Source organism: Lissotriton helveticus, chromosome 10 (genome assembly GCF_964261635.1).
Source record: "Lissotriton helveticus chromosome 10, aLisHel1.1, whole genome shotgun sequence".
Taxonomy (NCBI): Eukaryota; Metazoa; Chordata; class Amphibia; order Caudata; family Salamandridae; genus Lissotriton; species Lissotriton helveticus.
The window spans coordinates 1,012,447,734-1,012,470,101 of NC_136071.1; the positions used below are offsets into that span (position 1 = coordinate 1,012,447,734).

A 22,368-nucleotide genomic window follows, 5' to 3' on the forward strand; every position below is an offset into this window, starting at 1 on the left:
TACTGGCTTTGTTGAAGATGTGGTGTGGGCATGGACCTGACGGAGATCCGGAGTAGATGGTGTTCATGATCTTGATGGTGTCATCGTCGTAGATGTTGGTCCAGTAGAGCAGGCGGTTGGTGCGGATGGGAGTCGTGGCGGTGGAGGTCTCAGTGGTTGTCGGGGCGGTCGTGGCGTTGAAACTGTCATGGATGTCTGTGATCTTGCGGTGGAAGAAGGTGGCCAGCGAGTCGCACAGGTCTTGCGAGGGTGGGGCGTCGTTGGTGTTGGAGTTGGGGTTGGAGAGTTCCTTCTCGATGTTGAAGAGCTCTTTGCTGTTGTGCGCGTTGTTGTCTAGGCGGTCTTTGAAGAAGGCCCTTTTTAAGGGCCATGCAGGAAGGCTCGTGGACAAACTACCTCTGCCAGTCCAACTCGTGGACCCCGGAAGATAGAGAAAGCCTAACGAAAATGTGGCGAGTCCATCATGAACTGAGTGCCACCAGCGATGGCATCCTGCTGAGAGGACCCCGGCTAGTCATCCCGCAGAGCCTCAAAAACCGGCCTGTCCAACTAGCCCACGGAGAAAACCAGGGCATAACCAAGATGCGGAGCCGACGACAGGGAGGAAAATTCTAAACAAAATATGAGCCGGGCACCTGGAACGTCACTGCCAACCATGGCTCCATGATAACGGCGCGGAGAGGAGCTGAGCAAGTGTCCAGAAACATCTTGTGGTTTAAGGAAGTCCCACCAGAACAATGCCCAGAGACTGCCAGCGACCACCAAAGTCCCATGGCTACTGAGGTGCCTGGAGGACGGGCTGACTCTGGCCGGAGCGGGTTGGGAGAGCGTACAGGCACCCGAAGATACGGCCTGAGGCCAAACCCCCATCCGAGTCAAAGGTTGAGAGACTATGCTTGCTGAAGACCTGGGGCTCGCCAGCTGAGAATCACGCAAGTACCCTGTCATGCGTTTGGACTGAATAATGTATACGAATTGTTTTAAATATGTTAAAAACAAATGACAACAAAAGAACTGAGTTGGATAGGGATGTAATAGTTGGTGGTCTAGTGGCGGCCGTTCATGCACCCCTACATCCGCAGGCGCGGCCTGCGGGGAATTAATAAAAGGAAGGCGGCCGCTCGTGGCACGTCACTTCCAACGAGAGTACAGTGGTGGTCTGATTACTTTCGCTTGCGCGCTCCTGCCCCCGCACTAGGCCTGCCCTTGCCAAGCAGCACTCAAGTGTTCCAGAGTCCACCCCACCACACAGAAGAGGACACTGTCTTTGTCTTCCCTTGGCAAGAAGGAAAAGACTGAATCCGGCCACTTCTCTGCCGCCCCGCCCATCACGAACACAGAGTTTTATTTATAGGCGAAGGTGATTTCTTCCGTCCTGGGACACATTTTCAAAATGAAAAAGTAGGGGAACGGAATCCTTGGAATCAAAGAAGTAGGGGCACGCCGTGCCCTGCAGATCCCTCCCACTTCGACCACTTCTGTCAGTCAGTGTCCAACAGCAACCATTTCAAGAGCACCAGCCAGATGGATAACTTTCGAGAAAACAAATAAGATGGCACGCGAAGCATATTACAATATCGTAACGTGTACATGCCCTGCCTACCAGAAATAAGGCTTACTGAGAAGAGATTTGATATTGATATGATAGTTACAGAACTGATTATACAGAAAACACCAATCATTAATTAGCAGCGACCCAGCAGCACGATGAGAAAGGAGGCGGGTTGTGGATGTGCTTGGGGAGCCAGAGAGGAGGCTATTTTGAGGTAAAGGTCACACTCGTACATTTGATTGACAACAAAGCTACCCAATGGAGGAAGAGGGCTGACGAAAGCAGGCCTATAGTTTGAAGGGCGTGGCCTAAAGTGCACTGTTTCACCAGACATACAAATTACAATTACACCTGATAATGAAACAGTGATACACTTCATATAGCAGCCAAATATTTTTCTTTCTTTTTAAACTGCTCAATAAAATAAAGAAATAGTAATAATATGGTTCACTTGATCTCACTCCAACAATGGTGCGAACAGTAAAATCTGTTATAATTCACAACTGACTCAATGCTTTGGGGCAACATTTTAAAGTTGAAAAGAAGAATTATTTTTGCAACTACACATTTTGAGAAAATCTGATTATTGGACTAGAAGCGGGTGATCTCTCGCTTAGCCCCTCATTCCAATTAAGGCAATTATTGGGTTACATATCTTGCACCAAGTAATTACTAGTACCTACCGTACTTGTACCGTAGGGTGTGGTAATTACACAGAAATGTATGTTTGAACACCCCTTTCCCTCATGTTTTCTTCTTCACATTTCACGAGGTTTTTCCTGCAAAATGGGAAGGTGGGAAATATTCAATATGCTGGCTTTTCAACTGAACTCAGAATCTCGATCCAAGGTTCTCCCATAACTGTAATGACAGTTCCACAAGGGGGAAATGTTTTAAGGAGAGGACCTTTACTATGGTCTAGAAGTACCTGGTTTGGCCAGCCATTTGACTCTGTTTTTTGCATGGCTATGTTTTATTCATATTAGGGTGGAAAATGTATCAGCTTGACAACTTTCCCTTAAATAGGATGCTACAAGTTACTTCTAGTGGTATTTTCAAGAGTTTTCAGTCTAACTCTGATTTTAGAGGGCATCCTTGCTCTCCTTGGTCAAGGAAGCCCATAAAAAATTGTAGTAGTAATGATACTTACATAGTGCTTTATTCTACACTGCCCAGTCTAAATAAGCACTGTAAATAACAGATGTTACTATTACCCAATTTCATGGTACCCAATTAATTTTTTGGGGAAGGATTTGTCAGTCCTGCTGGATTCAAATGTTCAATCTGATGATTACTGCACGTTTCAGCCATGAGGATTATACTCACTGAATCCTCTGTTCCCAATTATATCTTACAAGACTTAATATCTGCTAATCATAACATCAACACCTGGGTCTAGACCTACTGTACTCTTTTGCTGGTATTCAGGCAGTTCTTTAGTGTCTTACATTTGTGCCAAAACAGGCTCTGGTTTGAGAAATAGTCGGGCACTTGGAAGACCTCTGTGTACATCAGTGATGAGAGAGGCCGTAGACCATATGTAGGGCTAGAGTAACAACAGACCATCGGTGCCACTTGTATATCTCCAGTAATCATGAAGGAGTGGGCAGGGTTGTAAAATATTAAGTCATGACAATGATGTTAAATTGAGTGGCCTCCTAGCAGCCAAAGTGGTAACGGTTTAAACATTTCCAAACATAATGCACAAACCTGTTCACCAACCCTTCCCCGGCCGCAATACGGAAAAGAATAATGGGGCCCTGTAAGGTTTATAATTCATTGTATACCTTAAAGCTCTCAACCAATGCCAATCTATCAGCTACGATTCTCTATACGCATCATGTGTTTATCTACCTCTGAAAAGTAGTGTCGTAATTAGTCATAACCAAGGTATACACATTCAACTACATTGTTCCAGAATATAATCAATTATTACACATTGCAGCAGATAGGGCACGAGTGAAACTGCTCAAGACTTGTGGATAAACTTGCAGATTATATTTTTAAATGTTAAATACTATACAGTTGCCAGAGCCGGCACCTCACCCCCTCGACTAAAATTAGACCAAATTGATTAACTTACTCTCTGCGAACTGAGAATCCAAATTTAGTAGTACTAGGTATAGATGTTATATGTAGGAAGTCACCAATATCTCTGCATTAAATTAAGTGATATATTTGCTAATAGCATTCACTAGGCCTTCAAATTCATATTTAAAGGATTTTCAATCGCCATTTTTACTCAGCCTACCAGACTGCAAATATGAGGGTTGTGGTGCGAGTTAAAGGTTGTACTAATTTGCATGCACTGCATAAGATGACTTCCTGCTCAACCAACTGATGATACTTACTACTGTTTTCCAATGTCCTACTCATGTCATGTTATGTTAGGTTATGTTAATCTTTATTTGTAGAGCGCACGCACACCCGATTGGTTTCTTGGTGCTGATCAAAAAGTGATAAACTGAGGTGCTAATAGTATGCTGCTTGAATAGCCACGTTTTTAGTAGTTTACAGAATCTCATGAGATCTGTGCACGCTCTAACTTCCAGAGGTAAGGTGTTCCACAATTTGGGGCATAAGGTGGCGAATCTCATGGACAAAGAAGGCTTCATCACTTAGACATCATGTAGGTTCTGAACTACATTTGGAGCTCAACCTCCTTTTCTGCATAATATGGACATCACTCTATGGGAAATGTTGCCATAAAAGACAACTACAATGTTTACATCCATAAAATACGCTGAAAAACTCATTCACGCAATATAAATCTTGAAAAATAAAAATAAATAAACTATTGCCAAATAATCTGAAGAGCTACTCAACGCTAACGTTCAATGGACCTTTGATGCTACACAAAGATACTAAATCATTCTCTCTTCAAATTAGGACAATAAAAACGGATCCAATCAAATAGCAGAATTTGCAAATTAGACAGTGACAATATTACAAAAAAGTAAATATTATTTCATAGCAATGTATAGAGTGTTTACCCAGAAGAACGAACCCATCAGCTTCCTTTTCTGGGGGCGAAATCTTCCGAGCTTCTTGATTACTTCGAAAAATTCGGAACATGTTTCCTTTACACTCCAATTACCTAAAACGTGTTCAATTAGAAATGGCAGTGTCATTCTCAACTGAAGAGACAAAAGCATGTGTTCAGCAGAGTCCTTCATGAGATTGATTAACCCCTTCGGCGCTGATGACGAAGCCAGCTCGTCATCAGCGTTACCTGCGCTGCACGGATGACGAGCTGGCTTTGTCACAAACAAGCCATTTTTTTTTCAGCGCACAGCGGGAAAACGCTGTAGCGCGGTAGGGGTTAATATCCCAACTCCACCGAAGCACTTAATAAATAGATCTGAAATAATGTATAATTGGAGACACGGCTGGCTAACAATAAGGATCTAACTTTATGAGCTTCATTTAATAATTTTAGTCCATGTAAAACTCAGTAGAATTCACTTACCCATTGAATGGATGAAAAACACACTAATATCTTTGATATAAGCTTTCACAACGTATGTCTTTATCACACCTTTAAGGTAAGTTCGGGGGGGGGGCGTCTCCCCCGACAAATACATTGTGTGTGTGTGTGTGTGTATATATATATATATATATATATATATATATATATATATCGTCGTTTTACCAGTTGGAACGCATCATGACAAAGATGAGAGGAAAATAAAAGTCTTATGGCACACATAAGAGGAGTTTGAGCATTCTTTCTCGCCGTCTCGGAGGTGAAGGGGTGCAGCACAGATATATATGTTGTTGTGAAATAAAACAACCTTTGGAAATTAGCCCCGCGAGTGTGGATAATTCTTTTGCAAGTGGGGAAGAATTTGGAGCGCAATATATATATATATATATATATATATATATATATATATATATATATATATATATATATATATATAAACAATGCGTGGTAAAGGCATATGTTGTAAAAGCATATGCGTTCTAAAAAAATGCAGGGTAAAAAATGTGTGCAAAGCGCATGCAGAGTATTTCCCTTGGTTGTACCGTCATACAACCAAGCTGGTGCAATAATTATATTTTACTGATGAGACAAAAACAAAAATATGCTTGCTTGTAAGATATTGTATTAGAAAAATAACGACTGCATGCAATTTTAATAGGACAATGTAGCTGCTTCTTAGAAGGCAGTTTTATTTAAAATAGGCATAGAAGTCCTTTTTAGTTCCAATGGATATCAGAAAGATAATATCCTTATTGGTTCAAATAAAAGGTACCATTGGCTTTGAGCAACTGTAACTCGAAGACATAGTTTAAATACATAACAGTTACTATAAAGAGGAATAGAATAAAGAAAAGAAAGAAAAAAAAATAGTATTGACAAAGTAAAGTATTGGCCCTCCAGCCGTAGCAATGAAGTGCTCTTACTTTACGGTAAATGTGTGCATGCGGTACGGCAAAAGGTTACCACTCACAATGCAAGAAACCAATGGCTGATATTGACCGACCCATTGACCCTTGTTAAGTGCTGTGGCAGGCGGAATCAAAATGTGAATGACAACAGAACAGACCAATGGATTAGGAGGGATAACTCAAGGCCTCCCTTTGTAGATGTATATGTATGCATATGCATTTTTTATATTTACATAGGCTGGTAAAAGTACTGTCTTTATGCCAGACCCAAAAAGAGCACAGGGATAAACAGAAAACCACCCATAACTTGGCTCAAATTGTATTTCAACAAGGCACATTGCCATTTTGTACAATGTATTTGAAAAGACAAGGGGAACCCAAAGGATAGCTGTGGACCATGGGTATCATGTGCTTTTAAGGGAACAAAAGGTCCTCAGCATAAGAAATTAATAAAACAGTATTTTATATAGACCACAGTAGGCTACTATATATTTCTGTCCCTTGTCCAGCGGACAGGGAATTTAATAATCACGTGAATTGTTAATGAAAAAGGTACATTTCAGCAACAAAGCATTATAATACAGTAGGGCACAGTCCTGTACCGTACAAGGGAAAAGAAAGTGAGAAAGTAGTAAAGTGAAAGAATATCAGGCAAACTGGGTGAGCTGACAGGACACTGTTTAGAATCAAGATTACCAGTATGTCCTGGAGTAACACATACATACAATAATATTAATAAATAAAGTGTATGTCTACTCAAAGGAGTCGACGTTTCGATCCCGCGCTCAAATTATAAAGGGATCATCTTCAGGACTTAAACGATTAATTTGCCTGATTCAAGGAATTTTTAACGCCTTTGGGAAGAAAACAGGGAAGAAGAAAGAGAAATACACAAATATAAGTACATTTTACATAGGATGTAGGAGGACATCAGCTTAACCGTTTAATAGCAACATTCGGAACTGCAGTGATGAGGTGTTGCCTGCTGGCGTGGACAATAAAAACAATCATAAAAAGTACATTTAGTATACAGTGCACTGATGGTCAGGGTGACTACCTGGCTGCTCTGTGAGGGTGGTGAGGGAGCCAGTGTGCACATGCTTAGAGATGGGGCAGGAAGGAGGGGGTAGTGTGCCGTCGGGGTGTGCCGGACACCTAGGTGCTTCAAGCAATTGGTGCACAGAGCATGAGTGGACTTGGCGTCTGGGGAATTTAACGCGTATTGCCAGAAGTTTAACTCTACTGAGGGCGAAAAGGATAATCGCGCAAAACCTGTAGAGACAAGGCCGAGTGCATGGTTCTGCTAGTGAGGGTGGTTTGTAGGAAGGAACATACCAAAGGCTTAGCTGGATGGGAGCCTTAAGGTAAGCTCTTGAAGCTTTGTGGAAGCGTCCAATACCAAATCTATATGCACAGTTGGGGGGCCACTGTGGGGAGGAGATGGGAGTTAGAACCAATGTGGGAGCGCTTTTGGAGAAAAAGCGGGGGGGAGTGGAGGCGGGTTCCATTGGCGCGTGAAAATTACCGTGTAATTATTTAGGTTTCATCCGCTGTTCGATGACCCGGCAGGCACAGTGTTTAGTGGATGAAGGGCAGGTGTTTAAGCTCCAGTGGAGCGTCCATTGCTAGGGCTTGAAGCGCAAGTTGTAGGACACTGTGGGGAGGAGGAAGGGGTTAATGCCAAATCGGGAGCGCTTTTGAGACAAGCAGTGCTGTCACGCGGACAATTACCGTGGGTTTATTCGGTTTCAACCGCCGTTCGGTGATCCATCTATTGCAGCGTGGTATTGCTGGCTGGGTGAGGGTAACGTAGGCAGTGATGCCGTCGTTGGGTCGCAGTCAGTTCACTGACGGATCCGCTGGGGGAGGGAATCGAACAAGGGTTAGGACAAGGTACAGGAGACTTTACACCTAGGGAGTCATTGACGGTGAAACTTACCGAGGAGTTGGGAGATGTCCGAGTGCCGGTGTGGGCTGTGCTTAACCGGATGCTAAAAGCCGAGAACCATGGCAGACATTTCCCCAGACGCCAAGTCCACTCATGCTCCGTGCACCAATTGCTTGAAGCACCTAGGTGTCCGGCACACCCCGACGGCACACTACCCCCTCCTTCCTGCCCCATCTCTAAGCATGTGCACACTGGCTCCCTCACCACCCTCACAAAGCAGCCAGGTAGTCACCCTGACCATCAGTGCACTGTACACTAAATGTAATTTTTATGATTGTTTTTATTGTCCACGCCAGCAGGCAACACCTCATCACTGTGGTTCAGAATGTTGCTATTAAACGGTTAAGCTGATGTCCTCCTACATCCTATGTAAAATTTACTTATATTTGTGTATTTCTCTTTCTTCTTCCCTGTTTTCTTCCCAACAGGCGTTAAAAATTCCTTGAATCAGGCAAATTAATCGTTTAAGTCCTGAAGATGATCCCTTTATAATTCGAGCGCGGGATCGAAACGTCGACTCCTTTGAGTAGACATACACTTTATTTATTAATATTATTGTATGTATGTGTTACTCCAGGACATACTGGTAATCTTGATTCTAAACAGTGTCCTGTCAGCTCACCCAGTTTGCCTGAAATTCTTTCACTTTACTACTTTCTCACTTCCTTTTCCCTTGTACGGTACAGGACTGTGCCCTACTGTATTATAATGCTTTGTTGCTGAAATGTACCTTTTTCATTAAAAATTCACTTGATTATTAAATTCCCTGTCCGGCTGGACAAGGGACAGAAATATATAGTAGCCTACTGTGGTCTATATAAAATACTGTTTTATTAATTTCTTATGCTGAGGACCTTTTGTTCCCTTAAAAGTTGTTGAAATACAAGGCATATTTTGTCTACCACGAGGAGACAGGCATAATGGAACATTAAGAGGAGACAGGTTAGCACTACTCCTCCACCCTATCGCAATTATCCTCTAAGCATACCAATACGTTTAAACATAGTTAATGCAGGCACAATTTATATTTATTAGAATTAGCCCTTTCAATATACATTCATAACATTATTTACCAAGTCTGGTGGAGGAAATTGGCCGATTTAGCACCATGTCTGGCCCCAAGATCAATAGGGGGAAAAATCGGTCCTCTTTCCCATTACTGAGGCGGCCTTGGCAGATGTGACAGAATACCCATTGCAGGTAGCTAAGGAAACCACTAAATACCTAGGAGTACACCATAATAGGGAAAAAGATCAGGTTATACTGCTGAATTATGGGTCTGAGTTGAGCGACTCACATTGCAGGTTTAAAGATGGATACAACTGCCCCTCTCGATGGCTGGCCGTAAAGCGCTTATTAGGATGAAAGTGCTGCCCCGGTTCCCTATTCTGCACCATACATATTCCTCTCACCAATGTATTATTCGCCCAGTTGCGTGGCCTCCTCATTTGACTGATATGGGCTGGTCGACAGCCAAGGGTTGCATGGGATACTCTGACGTTGCCATACACCTGAGGTGGGTTTGCGGTCCCTGATCCCCAACTCTATTTTTTAGAGGCGGAAGCTCAGTACGCAAATCACTGGTACCACCCAGATGTTCGGATACCCTACACGAAACCCGACAAAGAGCTCGCGGCCCGACACCTCTTGCGTCCCTACTTCCTAAGGTTGTATCTCTTAATCCACAGGATAATCAACCTTTATCTACCACATGCTGGACTTGGCGGAGGCTAAATCTTATGCTTGGGTCAGGCTCTCTTTACTCGTCAGCCATTCCCCTATCGGACAATCCCTTCCTTCCCCTTACCATTGAAAAAGGGGTCCAATTTACACTCACTAAGTTAGGGTTAGACACTTTTGGTCCCCTCTTCCCTGATGGACAGGCACGCAGGCTATCGGACTTAGCTCAGTTGCCAGGAATGACTTATATGGATAATTTCATAGTGGCCAGGCTGCAGGGGACCCTGTGAACTGCTTTCACCACCTTTCCTGCCTCATATGCGGAATTCACCACGCTCACTCTGCTCATCATGGACAATACCAGTGCACATTGATTCACTAAACTATATGACGCCTGTATGTCGCTCAAGAAGGTACGTGACAGAGGGACCCGTCGGCACTGGGAGGAAGATCTGGGGCAACCCTTCACAGATAAGGAATGGGCGTATTACCTTGACCAAACCCACAAAATATCCCCTAATCACAGACACAAACTCCTTCATTTTAAATGTATTCATCAAGTCTACATAACCCCTGGCAACTTGCCAAATTTGAACACTCCAAGACCTCCAATTGCCTGAAATGCAACGCACTGGATGCGGACTTCGCTCATATGGCCTGGTCGTGTTCTCACATTTTACCATACTGGACGAAAGTGTTCCAGGCAATAGCAGAAATAATGCACCCCTGATGCTCTCCCCGAGGCTGGGCCTGCTGTGCCTGCCCAATCACGTCAAACTCTATATGGGCGATTTGGGGCGATGGCTCTATTGCTGGCTAAAAGAGAGGTAGCAGTTAATTTGGGGGCAAAAACTAGGCCTCGGAAAGCTGACTGGATGTGTAGTTTAGATTACTGTAGTCTGCAAACTGAGATATATGTCATGCTTCAACCCCCAACCTCCAGACCCCGCGATATATGGTGCATTTATCGCACGCACCTACAGCAGGCATTTCATGCCTCTCTGCATATGGCCATGTCTGAACTGGGGTGGCTGAGTGGGCTAAAGAATGGTGATGGATTAAACCCAGATTAGTTGACTGGGGGTGAGTGTTTGATTTGCTCAAACGCTCCGTCCATCATCCCCTTTTGTATCGCTTTGTTCGCCCTGAGTGTAGCAGGGTATGCTCAGACGTGAGTCCCTTGCTCACTTGGCCACTGGATTCAAGATAGCCTGGCTGATGAGGATTATGAATCCGAAACCGGTCTCAGGATGCTTGTTTCCGGTCTAGGGAAGACATGGCTTGGCAGTTCGGGCTGGACTGTTCCCATGAGGCACAGGGTCAGACTGATTTGCATATGCCATGTCTGAACTGGGGTGGCTGAGTGGGCTAAAGAATGGTGATGGATTAAACCCAGATCAGTTGATTGGCGGTGAGTGTTTGATTTGCTCAAACGCTCCGTCCATCATCCACTTTTGTATCGCTTTGTTCACCCTGAGTGTGGCAGGGTATGCTCAGACATGAGTCCCTTGCTCACTTGGCTACTGGATTCAAGATAGCCTGGCTGATGAGGATTATGAATCCGAAACCGGTCCTAGGATGCTTGTTTCCGGTCCAGGGAAGACATGGCTTGGCAGTTCGGGCTGGACTGTTCCCATGAGGCACAGGGTCAGACTGATTTGCATATGGCCATGTCTGAACTGGGGTGGCCGAGTGGGCTAAAGAATGGTGATGGATTAAACCCAGATCAGTTGACTGGGGGTGAGTGTTTGATTTGCTCAAACGCTCCGTCCATCATCCCCTTTTGTATCGCTTTGTTCGCCCTGAGTGTGGCATGGTATGCTCAGACGTGAGTTCCTTGCTCACTTGGCCACTGGATTCAAGATAGCCTGTCTGATGAGGATTATGAATCCGAAACCGGTCCCAGGATGCTTGTTTCCGGTCCAGGGAAGACATGGCTTGGCAGTTCGGGCTGGACTGTTCCAATGAGGCACAGGGTCAGACTGATTTGCATATGGTCATGTCTGAACTGGGGTGGCTGAGTGGGCTAAAGAATGGTGATGGATTAAACCCAGATCAGTTGACTGGTGGTGAGTGTTTGATTTGTTCAAACGCTCCATCCATCATCCCATTTTGTATCGCTTTGTTCGCCCTGAGTGTGGCAGGGTATGCTCAGACGCGAGTCCCTTGCTCACTTGGCCACTGGATTCAAGATAGCCTGGCTGATGAGGATTATGAATCCGAAACCTGTCCCAGGATGCTTGTTTCCGGTCCAGGGAAGACATGGCTTGGCAGTTCGGGCTGGACTGTTCCCATGAGGCACAGGGTCAGACTGATTTGCATATGGCCATGTCTGAACTGGGGTGGCTGAGTGGGCTAAAGAATGGTGATGGATTAAACCCAGATCAGTTGACTGGGGGTGAGTGTTTGATTTGCTCAAACGCTCCGTCCATCATCCCCTTTTGTATCGCTTTGTTCGCCATGAGTGTGGCAGGGTATGCTCAGACGTGAGTCCCTTGCTCACTTGGCCACTGGATTCAAGATAGCCTGGCTGATGAGGATTATGAATCTGAAACCAGTCCCAGGATGCTTGTTTCCGGTCCAGGGAAGACATGGCTTGGCAGTTCGGGCTGGACTGTTCCCATGAGGCACAGGGTCAGACTGATTTGCATATGGCCATGTCTGAACTGGGGTGGCTGAGTGGGCTAATGAATGGTGATGGATTAAACCCAGATCAGTTGACTGGGGATGAGTGTTTGATTTGCTCAAACGCTCCGTCCATCATCCACTTTTGTATCGCTTTGTTCGCCCTGAGTGTGGCAGGGTGTGCTCAGACGTGAGTCCCTTGCTCACTTGGCCACTGGATTCAAGATAGCCTGGCTGATGAGGATTATGAATCCGAAACCTGTCCCAGGATGCTTGTTTCCGGTCCAGGGAAGACAAGGCTTGGCAGTTCGTGCTGGACTGTTCCCATGAGGCACAGGGTCAGACTGATTTGCATATGGCCATGTCTGAACTGGGGTGGCTGAGTGGGCTAAAGAATGGTAATGGATTAAACCCAGATCAGTTGACTGGTGATGAGTGTTTGATTTGTTCAAACGCTCCATCCATCATCCCCTTTTGTATCGCTTTGTTCGCCCTGAGTGTGGCAGGGTATGCTCAGACGTGAGTCCCTTGCTCACTTGGCCACTGGATTCAAGATAGCCTGGCTGATGAGGATTATGAATCCGAAACCGGTCCCAGGATGCTTGTTTCCGGTCCAGGGAAGACATGGCTTGTTAGTTCGGGCTGGACTGTTCCCATGAGGCACAGGGTCAGACTGATTTGCATATGGCCATGTCTGAACTAGGGTGGCTGAGTGGGCTAAAGAATGGTGATGGATTAAACCCAGATCAGTTGACTGGGGGTGAGTGTTTGATTTGCTCAAACGCTCCGTCCATCATCCCCTTTTGTATCGCTTTGTTCGCCCTGAGTGTGGCAGGGAATGCTCAGACGTGAGTCCCTTGCTCACTTGGCCACTGGATTGAAGATAGCCTGGCTGATGAGGATTATGAATCCGAAACTGGTCCCAGGATGCTTGTTTCCGGTCCAGGGAAGACATGGCTTGGCAGTTCAGGCTGGACTGTTCCCATGAGGCACAGGGTCAGACTGATTTGCATATGGTCATGTCTGAACTGGGGTGGCTGAGTAGGCTAAAGAATGGTGATGGATTAAACCCAGATCAGTTGACTGGGGGTGAGTGTTTGATTTGCTCAAACGCTCCGTCCATCATCCCCTTTTATATCGCTTTGTTCGCCCCGAGTGTGGCAGGGTATGCTCAGACGTGAGTCCCTTGCTCACTTTGCCACTGGATTCAAGATAGCCTGGCTGGTGAGGATTATGAATCCGAAACTGGTCCCAGGATGCTTGTTTCCGGTCCAGGGAAGACATGGCTTGGCAGTTCAGGCTGGACTGTTCCCATGAGGCACAGGGTCAGACTGATTTGCATATGGCCATGTCTGAACCGGGGTGGCTGAGTGGGCTAAAGAATGGTGATGGATTAAACCCAGATCAGTTGACTGGGGTGAGTGTTTGATTTGCTCAAACGCTCCGTCCATCATCCCCTTTTGTATCGCTTTGTTCGCCCTGAGTGTGGCAGGGGTATGCTCAGACGTGAGTCCCTTGCTCACTTGGCCACTGGATTCAAGATAGCCTGGCTGATGAGGATTATGAATCCGAAACCGGTCCCAGGATGCTTGTTTCCGGTCCAGGGAAAACATGGCTTGGCAGTTCGGGCTGGACTGGTCCCATGAGGCACAGGGTCAGACTGATTTGCATATGGCCATGTCTGAACTGGGGTGGCTGAGTGGGCTAAAGAATGGTGATGGATTAAACCCAGATCAGTTGACTGGGGGTGAGTGTTTGATTTGCTCAAACACTCCGTCCATCATCCCCTTTTGTATCGCTTTGTTCGCCCTGAGTGTGGCAGGGTATGCTCAGACGTGAGTCCCTTGCTCACTTGGCCACTAGATTCAAGATAGCCTGGCTGATGAGGATTATGACTCCGAAACCGGTCCCAGGATGCTTGTTTCCGGTCCAGGGAAGACATGGCTTGGCAGTTCGGGCTGGACTGTTCCCATGAGGCACAGGGTCAGACTGATTTGCATATGGCCATGTCTGAACTGGGGCGGCTGAGTGGGCTAAAGAATGGTGATGGATTAAACCCAGATCAGTTGACTGGGGGTGAGTGTTTGATTTGCTCAAACGCTCCGTCCATCATCCCCTTTTGTATCGCTTTGTTCGCCCTGAGTGTGGCAGGGTATGCTCAGACGTGAGTCCCTTGCTCACTTGGCCACTGGATTCAAGATAGCCTGGCTGATGAGGATTATGAATCCGAAACTGGTCCCAGGATGCTTGTTTCCGGTCCAGGGAAGACATGGCTTGGCAGTTCAGGCTGGACTGTTCCCATGAGGCACAGGGTCAGACTGATTTGCATATGGCCATGTCTGAACCGGGGTGGCTGAGTGGGCTAAAGAATGGTGATGGATTAAACCCAGATCAGTTGACTGGGGGTGAGTGTTTGATTTGCTCAAACGCTCCGTCCATCATCCCCTTTTGTATCTCTCTGGCCATCCCAGCTAGGGCGCGACCAATCCCCGCAGCTACTGAAGCTGCTGTAGCCCCCACACTGATTAACCTACCTGTGCTATGCCAGCCCTCCCGCGCCTCCCTCGTCGATTTGCATTTCTATACATGTTGGAGTAATGTTCTTTGGAAGTAACACGCAATCTGGTGACCCTCACGACCGTAGAACTTTGGGTCTTGCATAATGGAACCTCTCTCCCCACCTCCCCCCTATATTTCCACTCGTATTTTATGGTTATCCATAGGCCTTTCATTTATTCATGATTGTTGTAATTCACGAACCAGATTGGACATTCAATTGTATGCTTTTTTGGATAATATCTTGATTTCAGTTTCTTGTGTTATTGTATGGTTTGATGTTTTTTTTGTATTGTATTGTTTTTCTATCAATAAAACTGAAAAAAAGGAGTGTACTGATGGAGTTGAGAAACCTACTTCTTTGGCCGGGTGGGCGATAAATAAGTAGCCCTCTAAAGGATGTATTTTTGGTTACTTCAAACCAGTAAGATAGGGGTTCACAGTCTTCATTTGATGAAGCAACAAATCTAGCTTTGATCTGGTCGCTGTAAATAATTTCAAGCCCCCCTCCTCTTTTCAGAGGTCAAGTCTAAAAATGGTATAGCCAGGAGGGACTGCGGTAAGAAGGTATGGGTTGGGCGAACATTTGGCCAAAGTTTCAGTGATACATATAATATCAAACTGATGGGTTTCAATAAAAATGGCCATATCTGTGGCATGTTTGACAAAGGATCGGGCATTCACTAGTGCACAACGGTATAAAGAAAGGGAGCGACATGAACAGCATTTACGGTGGGGAATGAGAGAATCTGATGGTAGGTAGGATGCTGCAGGAGAAAAGCTGCATACTTCACAGCTAGTCAATGTTACTAATTCAGAGAGCGTATATATTAAAACCGGGGAACCCTTTGGTGCATCCCCTAAGGTCATGGATCAAAAACCGGTAGGGGTTCTGGCACTAGGCATGGATGGGAGCAGATGGGCTTGCCTTTGGCGCGCCCGCTTTGCATCCGGCCCAGCATAATGGCTTTATGGCCAGTGTCAGTTGAAACACTAGGCTGCTGACCCAGCCAGCAGTGTTGCAGGAGGTCAAGTGGGAGAAAATGCTTCCATCCACACAAATCGGGAGGAACTGCTGCGGCGGACTGTAGAAGCGAGCGCAACAGTGGCAGGTATGGTGGGGAATATAGAAAGCTGGCCAGGAGATGTTAAAATAATTTTAAAACACCTATGTGCATCTCAAGCGAAGTCAGAGTAACAAAGTAAAATCACACACACGCCATCTACCAGCCGGCTATCTGGTGAGGATGGGGGTGGCTGCGTGTGGTTAGTAAAGTTTGTGACACAGTGTGTTTAATAATGATTGCACTCTGAAGAATAAAGATGTGCACTACATAGCTCTGTGTGTCGCATGGTCATTTGCATACTACCAAGTTGGGGAGGACGCTACAACTGGCGATGAGATAGGGGATCTGCAACCCGAAGAAATGAGAGTGCTCTCCCTAAGAGTTTGCCGAGGTCCAGCAACCTGCTTGTGCATGCCACGTGAACCTCATTCAAAATGAAGTAGTCAGCGGCTGGTGTAGTGTATGTTGAGTCAAAGTGCCACTCCATCCAGTGCAAGGCTTTCAAAGAAGATGAAGCCCCATTGAAAGTTCAGTCACATTCAGCCTGGAACTTGCTGTTAAGGCCGAAAGAAGAGGGAGTGCGCCACAACACAACCCATTGCCAGTCTACATATGGTAAGATAGCACTGCACTAAAGGCATCTGCAACCATGTACAGAGAATAACAGAGGGCCGCTATAGCCTGTTACATGAGCTTGCCAAAAGCAGCAGCCGCAGCATCCAGGCTCCAAGAAACGCTAAAGATAGCGAAAACCAGGTACGAAAGTCAAGAACGGTAACAACCATACACAGGTGGCAAAACAGTCACTCACCAACAAAGACGAAAAGAGACCCTAGGACATCAGATCAGCAGTGACGACACTGGTGGAAGCACGCGGCTGGGGCTTAGAGATGGTATGAATGGAGCATATTCAAGTGGGCAGCGGACAGAGGTGGAGAGGGTCCTTGAGATGATCCCCCCCCCCTTTTCACTGATGGGGTACCCTGAACTTAGAGCCTTTATTGAGGAGAAGACAGGTGGTCTTTTAGGTATATTACAATGGAGTACTTTATTCAACACTAACAGTCCGACAGTCTAGGTGCACCACCAATAATGTTATCACAATGAAAGGGTAACGAGGTCCTGAAGCATGGTTGTCTAGGGTAAGGCCTTCTTCCCCCAAACCGTATCTCAACTCCAACCAGGGCCGGCGTCCCCCCAAAAAAAAAACAGAAATAACAATACCGTCACTGTCTTGACTACATTTTTATCACACTATAATGTGCTCCCAGTCACCATCATTCCTGGGTCACCGATAAGTAGTGTTTAAGAGGAAAGAACAACTGAAGGGCAAGGGAAATGGGGTTTCTGTGAGGGGGTTGCCACTCAGGAACTGCAAGTGCCCTATTTGTGCCAGAGACCCATGAAGCCCTTCCACGCCAACCTCCTCCTCCAACCTTCCTTCCAAGACACTTGCCTGGAGTTATGGTCCTCCAGGACCGCAGCATTGGGTATCGCGTCGTCCTGTTCCCTCAGGGGACGTCCGGATACTTGCACGCTGTTTGTTGGGGAACTCTCCTTCTTCGGCACTGGTCCGACGTCTTCCGCTCTCCCGCCGGTCTCCTCCGTCCTTCCTCAGATTCTCCACCGGTGTTTCTTCCCTCGCGCCGCTTCTCTCCCTCCAAGTCATAGCCCGTCGCTCTACACACCTTCTCTCCCAACCATTGTTTTTTCCCTCTTTCCGCGATGTCACTTCTCCTGCGTCCAGTGTCTCTAGACCGCTCACTTCCCTGTCGTATGGCGCCCACCCAGGCGCCACCTTGCATTCCTCAGCCGCTTTGGTCTCGCTGCAGTCTATACTACAGTCCTACTCTCAACGTCAGTGAGGTCCACAGCTGGTGATGATGCTGCCGTTTTCCTGAAACCACAGTTTCCATTTGATACTGCCAAAAAGCACAGTATTGGTACGCTGGTGATGCACACTATGCAGGTTTTTGATGAGACCTCTGAGCTATACATGAATGCTGGGAAATCAGTGATATTTCCAATAGGTGGGGCCACTAGAGACACGGCGTCAGGATTAGGGCTAGCTGTCCATGGGTTCAAGTATTTAGGGGTGTTTTTTCCTCCAAACTCAACCGTTTAGTGAACCCATAATATAGCCCCACTGCTATCGCGTGTTAAGGAAGAAGTGAAGGCCTGGTCCCAGCTAACATTGTCCCTGTTAGGCAGATCAGCCATTTTCAAAATGGTTTCCCTGCCTCGAATGGTGTACCAGCTCCAGAATAACCCCTACGCTATCCCTCCATCATGGTTCCGACAGGTCTAAGCAGTTCTGAGTCCATTTTTGTAGTGGGGGGGGGGACGAGGAAAGGGGTGTGGGGTTGGGGGTAGGGATCATCCCGTATAGCTCTCTGGACTTTTCAGTGCACATACTGTGGGGGCATCATTGCTCCTGCTGATGTGCAATCCTACTAGGCTGCCTCCCACTTACTGATTATTAATAACTAGTGGTATAACGCGCAAGACCATCCAGCATACGCCACAGAGAGATGGGCAACACTTCCGTGCTCGACTTTCTCTTTAGTGGAAGGGGATGGGATCTCTTTCCCCGGCATCTAGGGTAGTAATACATATATGGAGATTGTCCCTACGAAGGTTGGGGTGGTGGGGGAGACTGACACAAGGGACACCATTGTGGCAGGGTAATTTTCATCGACGGGCGGACCAACTGAGAAGGTTTCAAAACTGGGATGTCATAGGCATTTCTATGCCAGGAGATATCATGCATGGCACGGTGCTAAAATCGTTTTAGGGGATGCAAAGTGATTATCAGCTGCACCGTAGCCAGTTCTACAAATGCTTACAGTCGCGACACGCCATATCCCCTTAGCTGCAAGACCTCCAAGAACTGTCAGAATTTAGTCCGCTAGAAGGCAAATGGTTAATGGGAGATCTTGATACCCACAATATAATTGAAATGTATCAGTCTCCAGTTACAAACAGCTTCACTCCACTGCCATCCCTTAGGGCGGCATGGCGGGATGATATTGTAAACACAAACTAAGATGACTGGCGAAATCTCTAGAGGCCCCTTGTGGGAAGGCAATATCTTCCCTGCTCAGTCTGATCCAACTGAAATATCTACACAGAGCTTATTATACTAGGAGCCACCTATGGCACATGGGATTGATTGGATCCTCCAAATGTCTTTGTTGTGAGGCAAAGGAGGGTACCTTCCTGTAGGAAAGTGCCACTTTTTAATGGTCACCCCCTAACCTTTTGCCAGGTTTCTGATGCCAACTTGACAGTGTGTGCTGGGATTCTGAAACCAGGCCCTAGCACCTGTGTTCTTTCCCAAACCTGTACCTTTCTTACTCACAATTGACACATATCTGAGGCACCTGTAAGCCCCTTGTAAAAGGTACCCCTGGTACCAAGGGCCTTATGATCAGACAGAGCCTCTTAGGGCTGCAGCATGAACTGTGCCACACGCAGAGACCCCTCTCCTTAACACCCACACACTTCCATTCCAGACTGCGTGTTTTCGTGCAGACCAAACAGAAGAGTCGACATGGCACACATCCCTGTGTGCCATCCCCACCTACACTGCCTGGGGCATAGATAAGTCATCTCTCTAGCAGGCAATACAGCCCTTAAGGCAGGGTAAACCATACCACAGGTGAGGACATAGCTGCATGAACAAGATGCCCCTACAGTGTTTGTGCCATTCACAGACATTAGAAGAGCAGTGTAGCCATTTTGAGTACATGGACTGGGAGTTTGTCAACTCAAACTCCACAGCTCCATGGTGGCTTTACTGAAGTCTGGAAAGTTTGGTGTCAAACTTCCCTGCACATTAAACCCACACTGATGCTAGTGTTGGATTTAATAAAAAATGCACATATTTCAGAAAAAACGACAACCTGTAGTGAGATTCTTGACTAGCTCCCAGCCATCTGCCACCACCGGACAGATTTCTGGACCACCTGGGTAGACAGCCCTCCACTCTCTGTGTCTGGAAACAAAGCAAATCCTGGGCAGGGGTGTCATGCTTTCTCCCCAGGATTGGCAGGGTACCCAAGGAGGGAGCTTCAAAGGCCTGTCGCTTTTGTGCTGCCCACAGCCTTTTGCTGCTATCAGCAACTGGCTCCCACCAGTTCTAACCCCCATTTTGGGTGCAAGAACCAGCGGGAAATCCTAGGTAGGACAAGAGGTGTGCCCACCTTTGCCAACCCCACCCCTCAGGTGGGAGCGGGGAGGTGATGCACACAACTCAGTCCCTGCCATCTTGTCGATTGGGGGACCCCTCCAATCAGAAACAGGCTTATGCCCCCCTCCCATTCGAGGGTGGCATACTAAGGGTTGTAGACACCCAAGGGAAGGGACCCACTGGTTCCAACCTGAACACCCCTGTAATGCACCTAAATTTAGTATTTAGGGGCACCCCAAATATTGCCTCTTCAGATTCATTGTGACAAGAAGGAGGAACGAAGATCCGTGCTGCAGAAGAGAAGGACAACAAAACTGCTTTGGCCTCAGCCCTACCGGCCTGTCTCCTGCTCTGTACCCCTCCAAGCTGATCCTGGAGTGCCTGCAGCCTCCAAAAACCCCGAAGACCTTTCCTGCCTTCCAAAGAACTCTGATCTCTAGTGGACACCAGATTTGTCCAAACACCAACCCAAGTCAGGTCAGGATCAGCGAGTCCTCACCACTCTGCACCGGACACCCACTGAGTGGCCCAACCCCCCAATGAGGTCACCCCGGCGATCCTGACCTATGATCCAGCATTGGACAACCTCCACCAACCTCCTCCTCGATGCCTGCAGTCTCATTCGGAAGGATTTCCCCAACCACACCCCGAACCTGTGAGAAGAACTAGACACGAAAGAACACTCCAGCATCGGCAGACCCTGTGGCCTGAGGTGCCCGATCTACAGTGTCCTGGTGTCCAGCAACTCTTCATCTTCATCCTCCAGTCGTTGGCTCCCTTCGTCCTATCTTCTGGCTCCAGCCTGCAGTCCTTTTTTGCGACTGACATACTCCATTGAAACGATTGGGCTCCCGACACCTACTGAGCATCCTGCACCCGGCCGCCCTGCACCGCTGGTGGTGTGGACTTGGTGCTAACATTGGACCCCCTTTGCCCTGATCTTAATGGTGTAAATTGGCTCCCGAGAACGAGTAGCCTGCCCGTGAGCAGCCCCCAACCAAGGTGTCCCCCTAGCCCTATTGGCTAACATTTGTACCCTGCACTCTACGCCCGGGTGCCTTAGTGCCACCGGTGGAGACCCTTGAGTGCCAACCTGAACCTTGGTGAACCTTGGCTCTACCCCACAAAACTCCAATCCTATAATCATTTTACTCACTTATAAACATAATACTTCTTTTTCTCCATAGGACTGAATGGTGGATATTCTCTGAAAATTCGTCAAAATGTTGAACTGTCTTGTACTGCAACAAAGGTAACTTAATGTCTGTATAATAGTTAGCCTGCTTGATAATGTCCTGTGTTGCTAAGACTGTCTTAGGAGTGTGTTTCATGCTAAACTAAAGAAGTAATTTCAGAAGTGTTTTGAACAGTTTATAAATGGTTTTCTAAACTGCAAAAGTAATGTAAAAGGTTCCTATCAGACCTGAGTGTACTGTATTTTGAACAGTAACATTGTATGAGAAATATCACTAACCTGCTACTAACTATATCTTGGTTGTAGAAATAAAATAACACAATGATAAATTTTTATTCAAACAATTGGTCTGGATTTAGTCTTTGAGTGTGTGACTGACATAATTTCTTGCCCGAGTGTGTACAACAAATGCTTAAAACTACCCTCCTGATAAGCCTGAGTGCTCATTCACTCTATAACAAAAGAGAGTAAGGTATTATCTACTTTAGCCCCTGCTACACCTTTGGGGATCCACTGGACTTTGTGCACACTATACCTTACGTTGGTATAGTATATACAGAGCCAGCTTCCTACACTTTCTTCACACTGTGTGGAGCTAAGTGGCATTAACACACTTCTGGTGAGGGTAGATGTCTTGGGGAGGTTCTCGCATGGGACATTTCACTGGACCCAAAATTGCTCCTTCTTCATAGCACAGAGGGAATAGGCAGGAACCGCTATTAATGGCACTTGTTATTTCTGGGGCTTACGCTGGCGAAAAGAGACATAGCTAGACTGAGGAAAGCAAACACACCACCATAAGTGGGGGTATGGAAGAGAGGGAAAGACCACTGTATGGGGATAGAGGTGGCAGTGTTCCAAGCTAGAGGATGCCCACAAAAGCTTTAGAAGATATGACAGTGATTGTGTCAAATTCTTACTTACGATTCTGCAGGGACGATATGCAAGATAGTAGTAAATTAGGAGAAGAATGGAAGACAATAAAAAAAGATGAAGTTGTCCCACGAGGATTCCCACACAAGGATAGGACTGGGCAGCAGGGAGGCTGTCCTAAAAAGAGAGATAGAGTATATGAGGGTGCAGAAAGGAATTATATTGTCATGATGGTATGGGTAAGGTTTCTCTCTCTCTACACTACCTTATTAATTCCCTTCTTCC

General features: G+C 46.5%; 1 protein-coding gene across 11 annotated transcripts in view; it reads right to left on the reverse strand.

The window, feature by feature from the left end:
- The window catches only part of UMAD1 (UBAP1-MVB12-associated (UMA) domain containing 1), a 181,339-nt gene that overhangs the window by 80,484 nt on the left and 78,487 nt on the right, over positions 1-22,368 (reverse strand). For 6 of the 11 annotated variants that reach the window (XM_078663704.1, XM_078663698.1, XM_078663700.1 and 3 more), the window contains one exon: positions 4,546-4,649. In XM_078663704.1, coding sequence (XP_078519830.1) covers positions 4,546-4,627 — 82 coding nt within the window. In that variant the 5' untranslated portion in view covers positions 4,628-4,649. Of the gene's footprint in view, positions 1-4,545; positions 4,650-7,678; positions 7,807-22,134; positions 22,261-22,368 lie in introns of those variants that run through there. The other 5 variants (XM_078663702.1, XM_078663699.1, XM_078663706.1 and 2 more) reach the window with 3 other exon arrangements.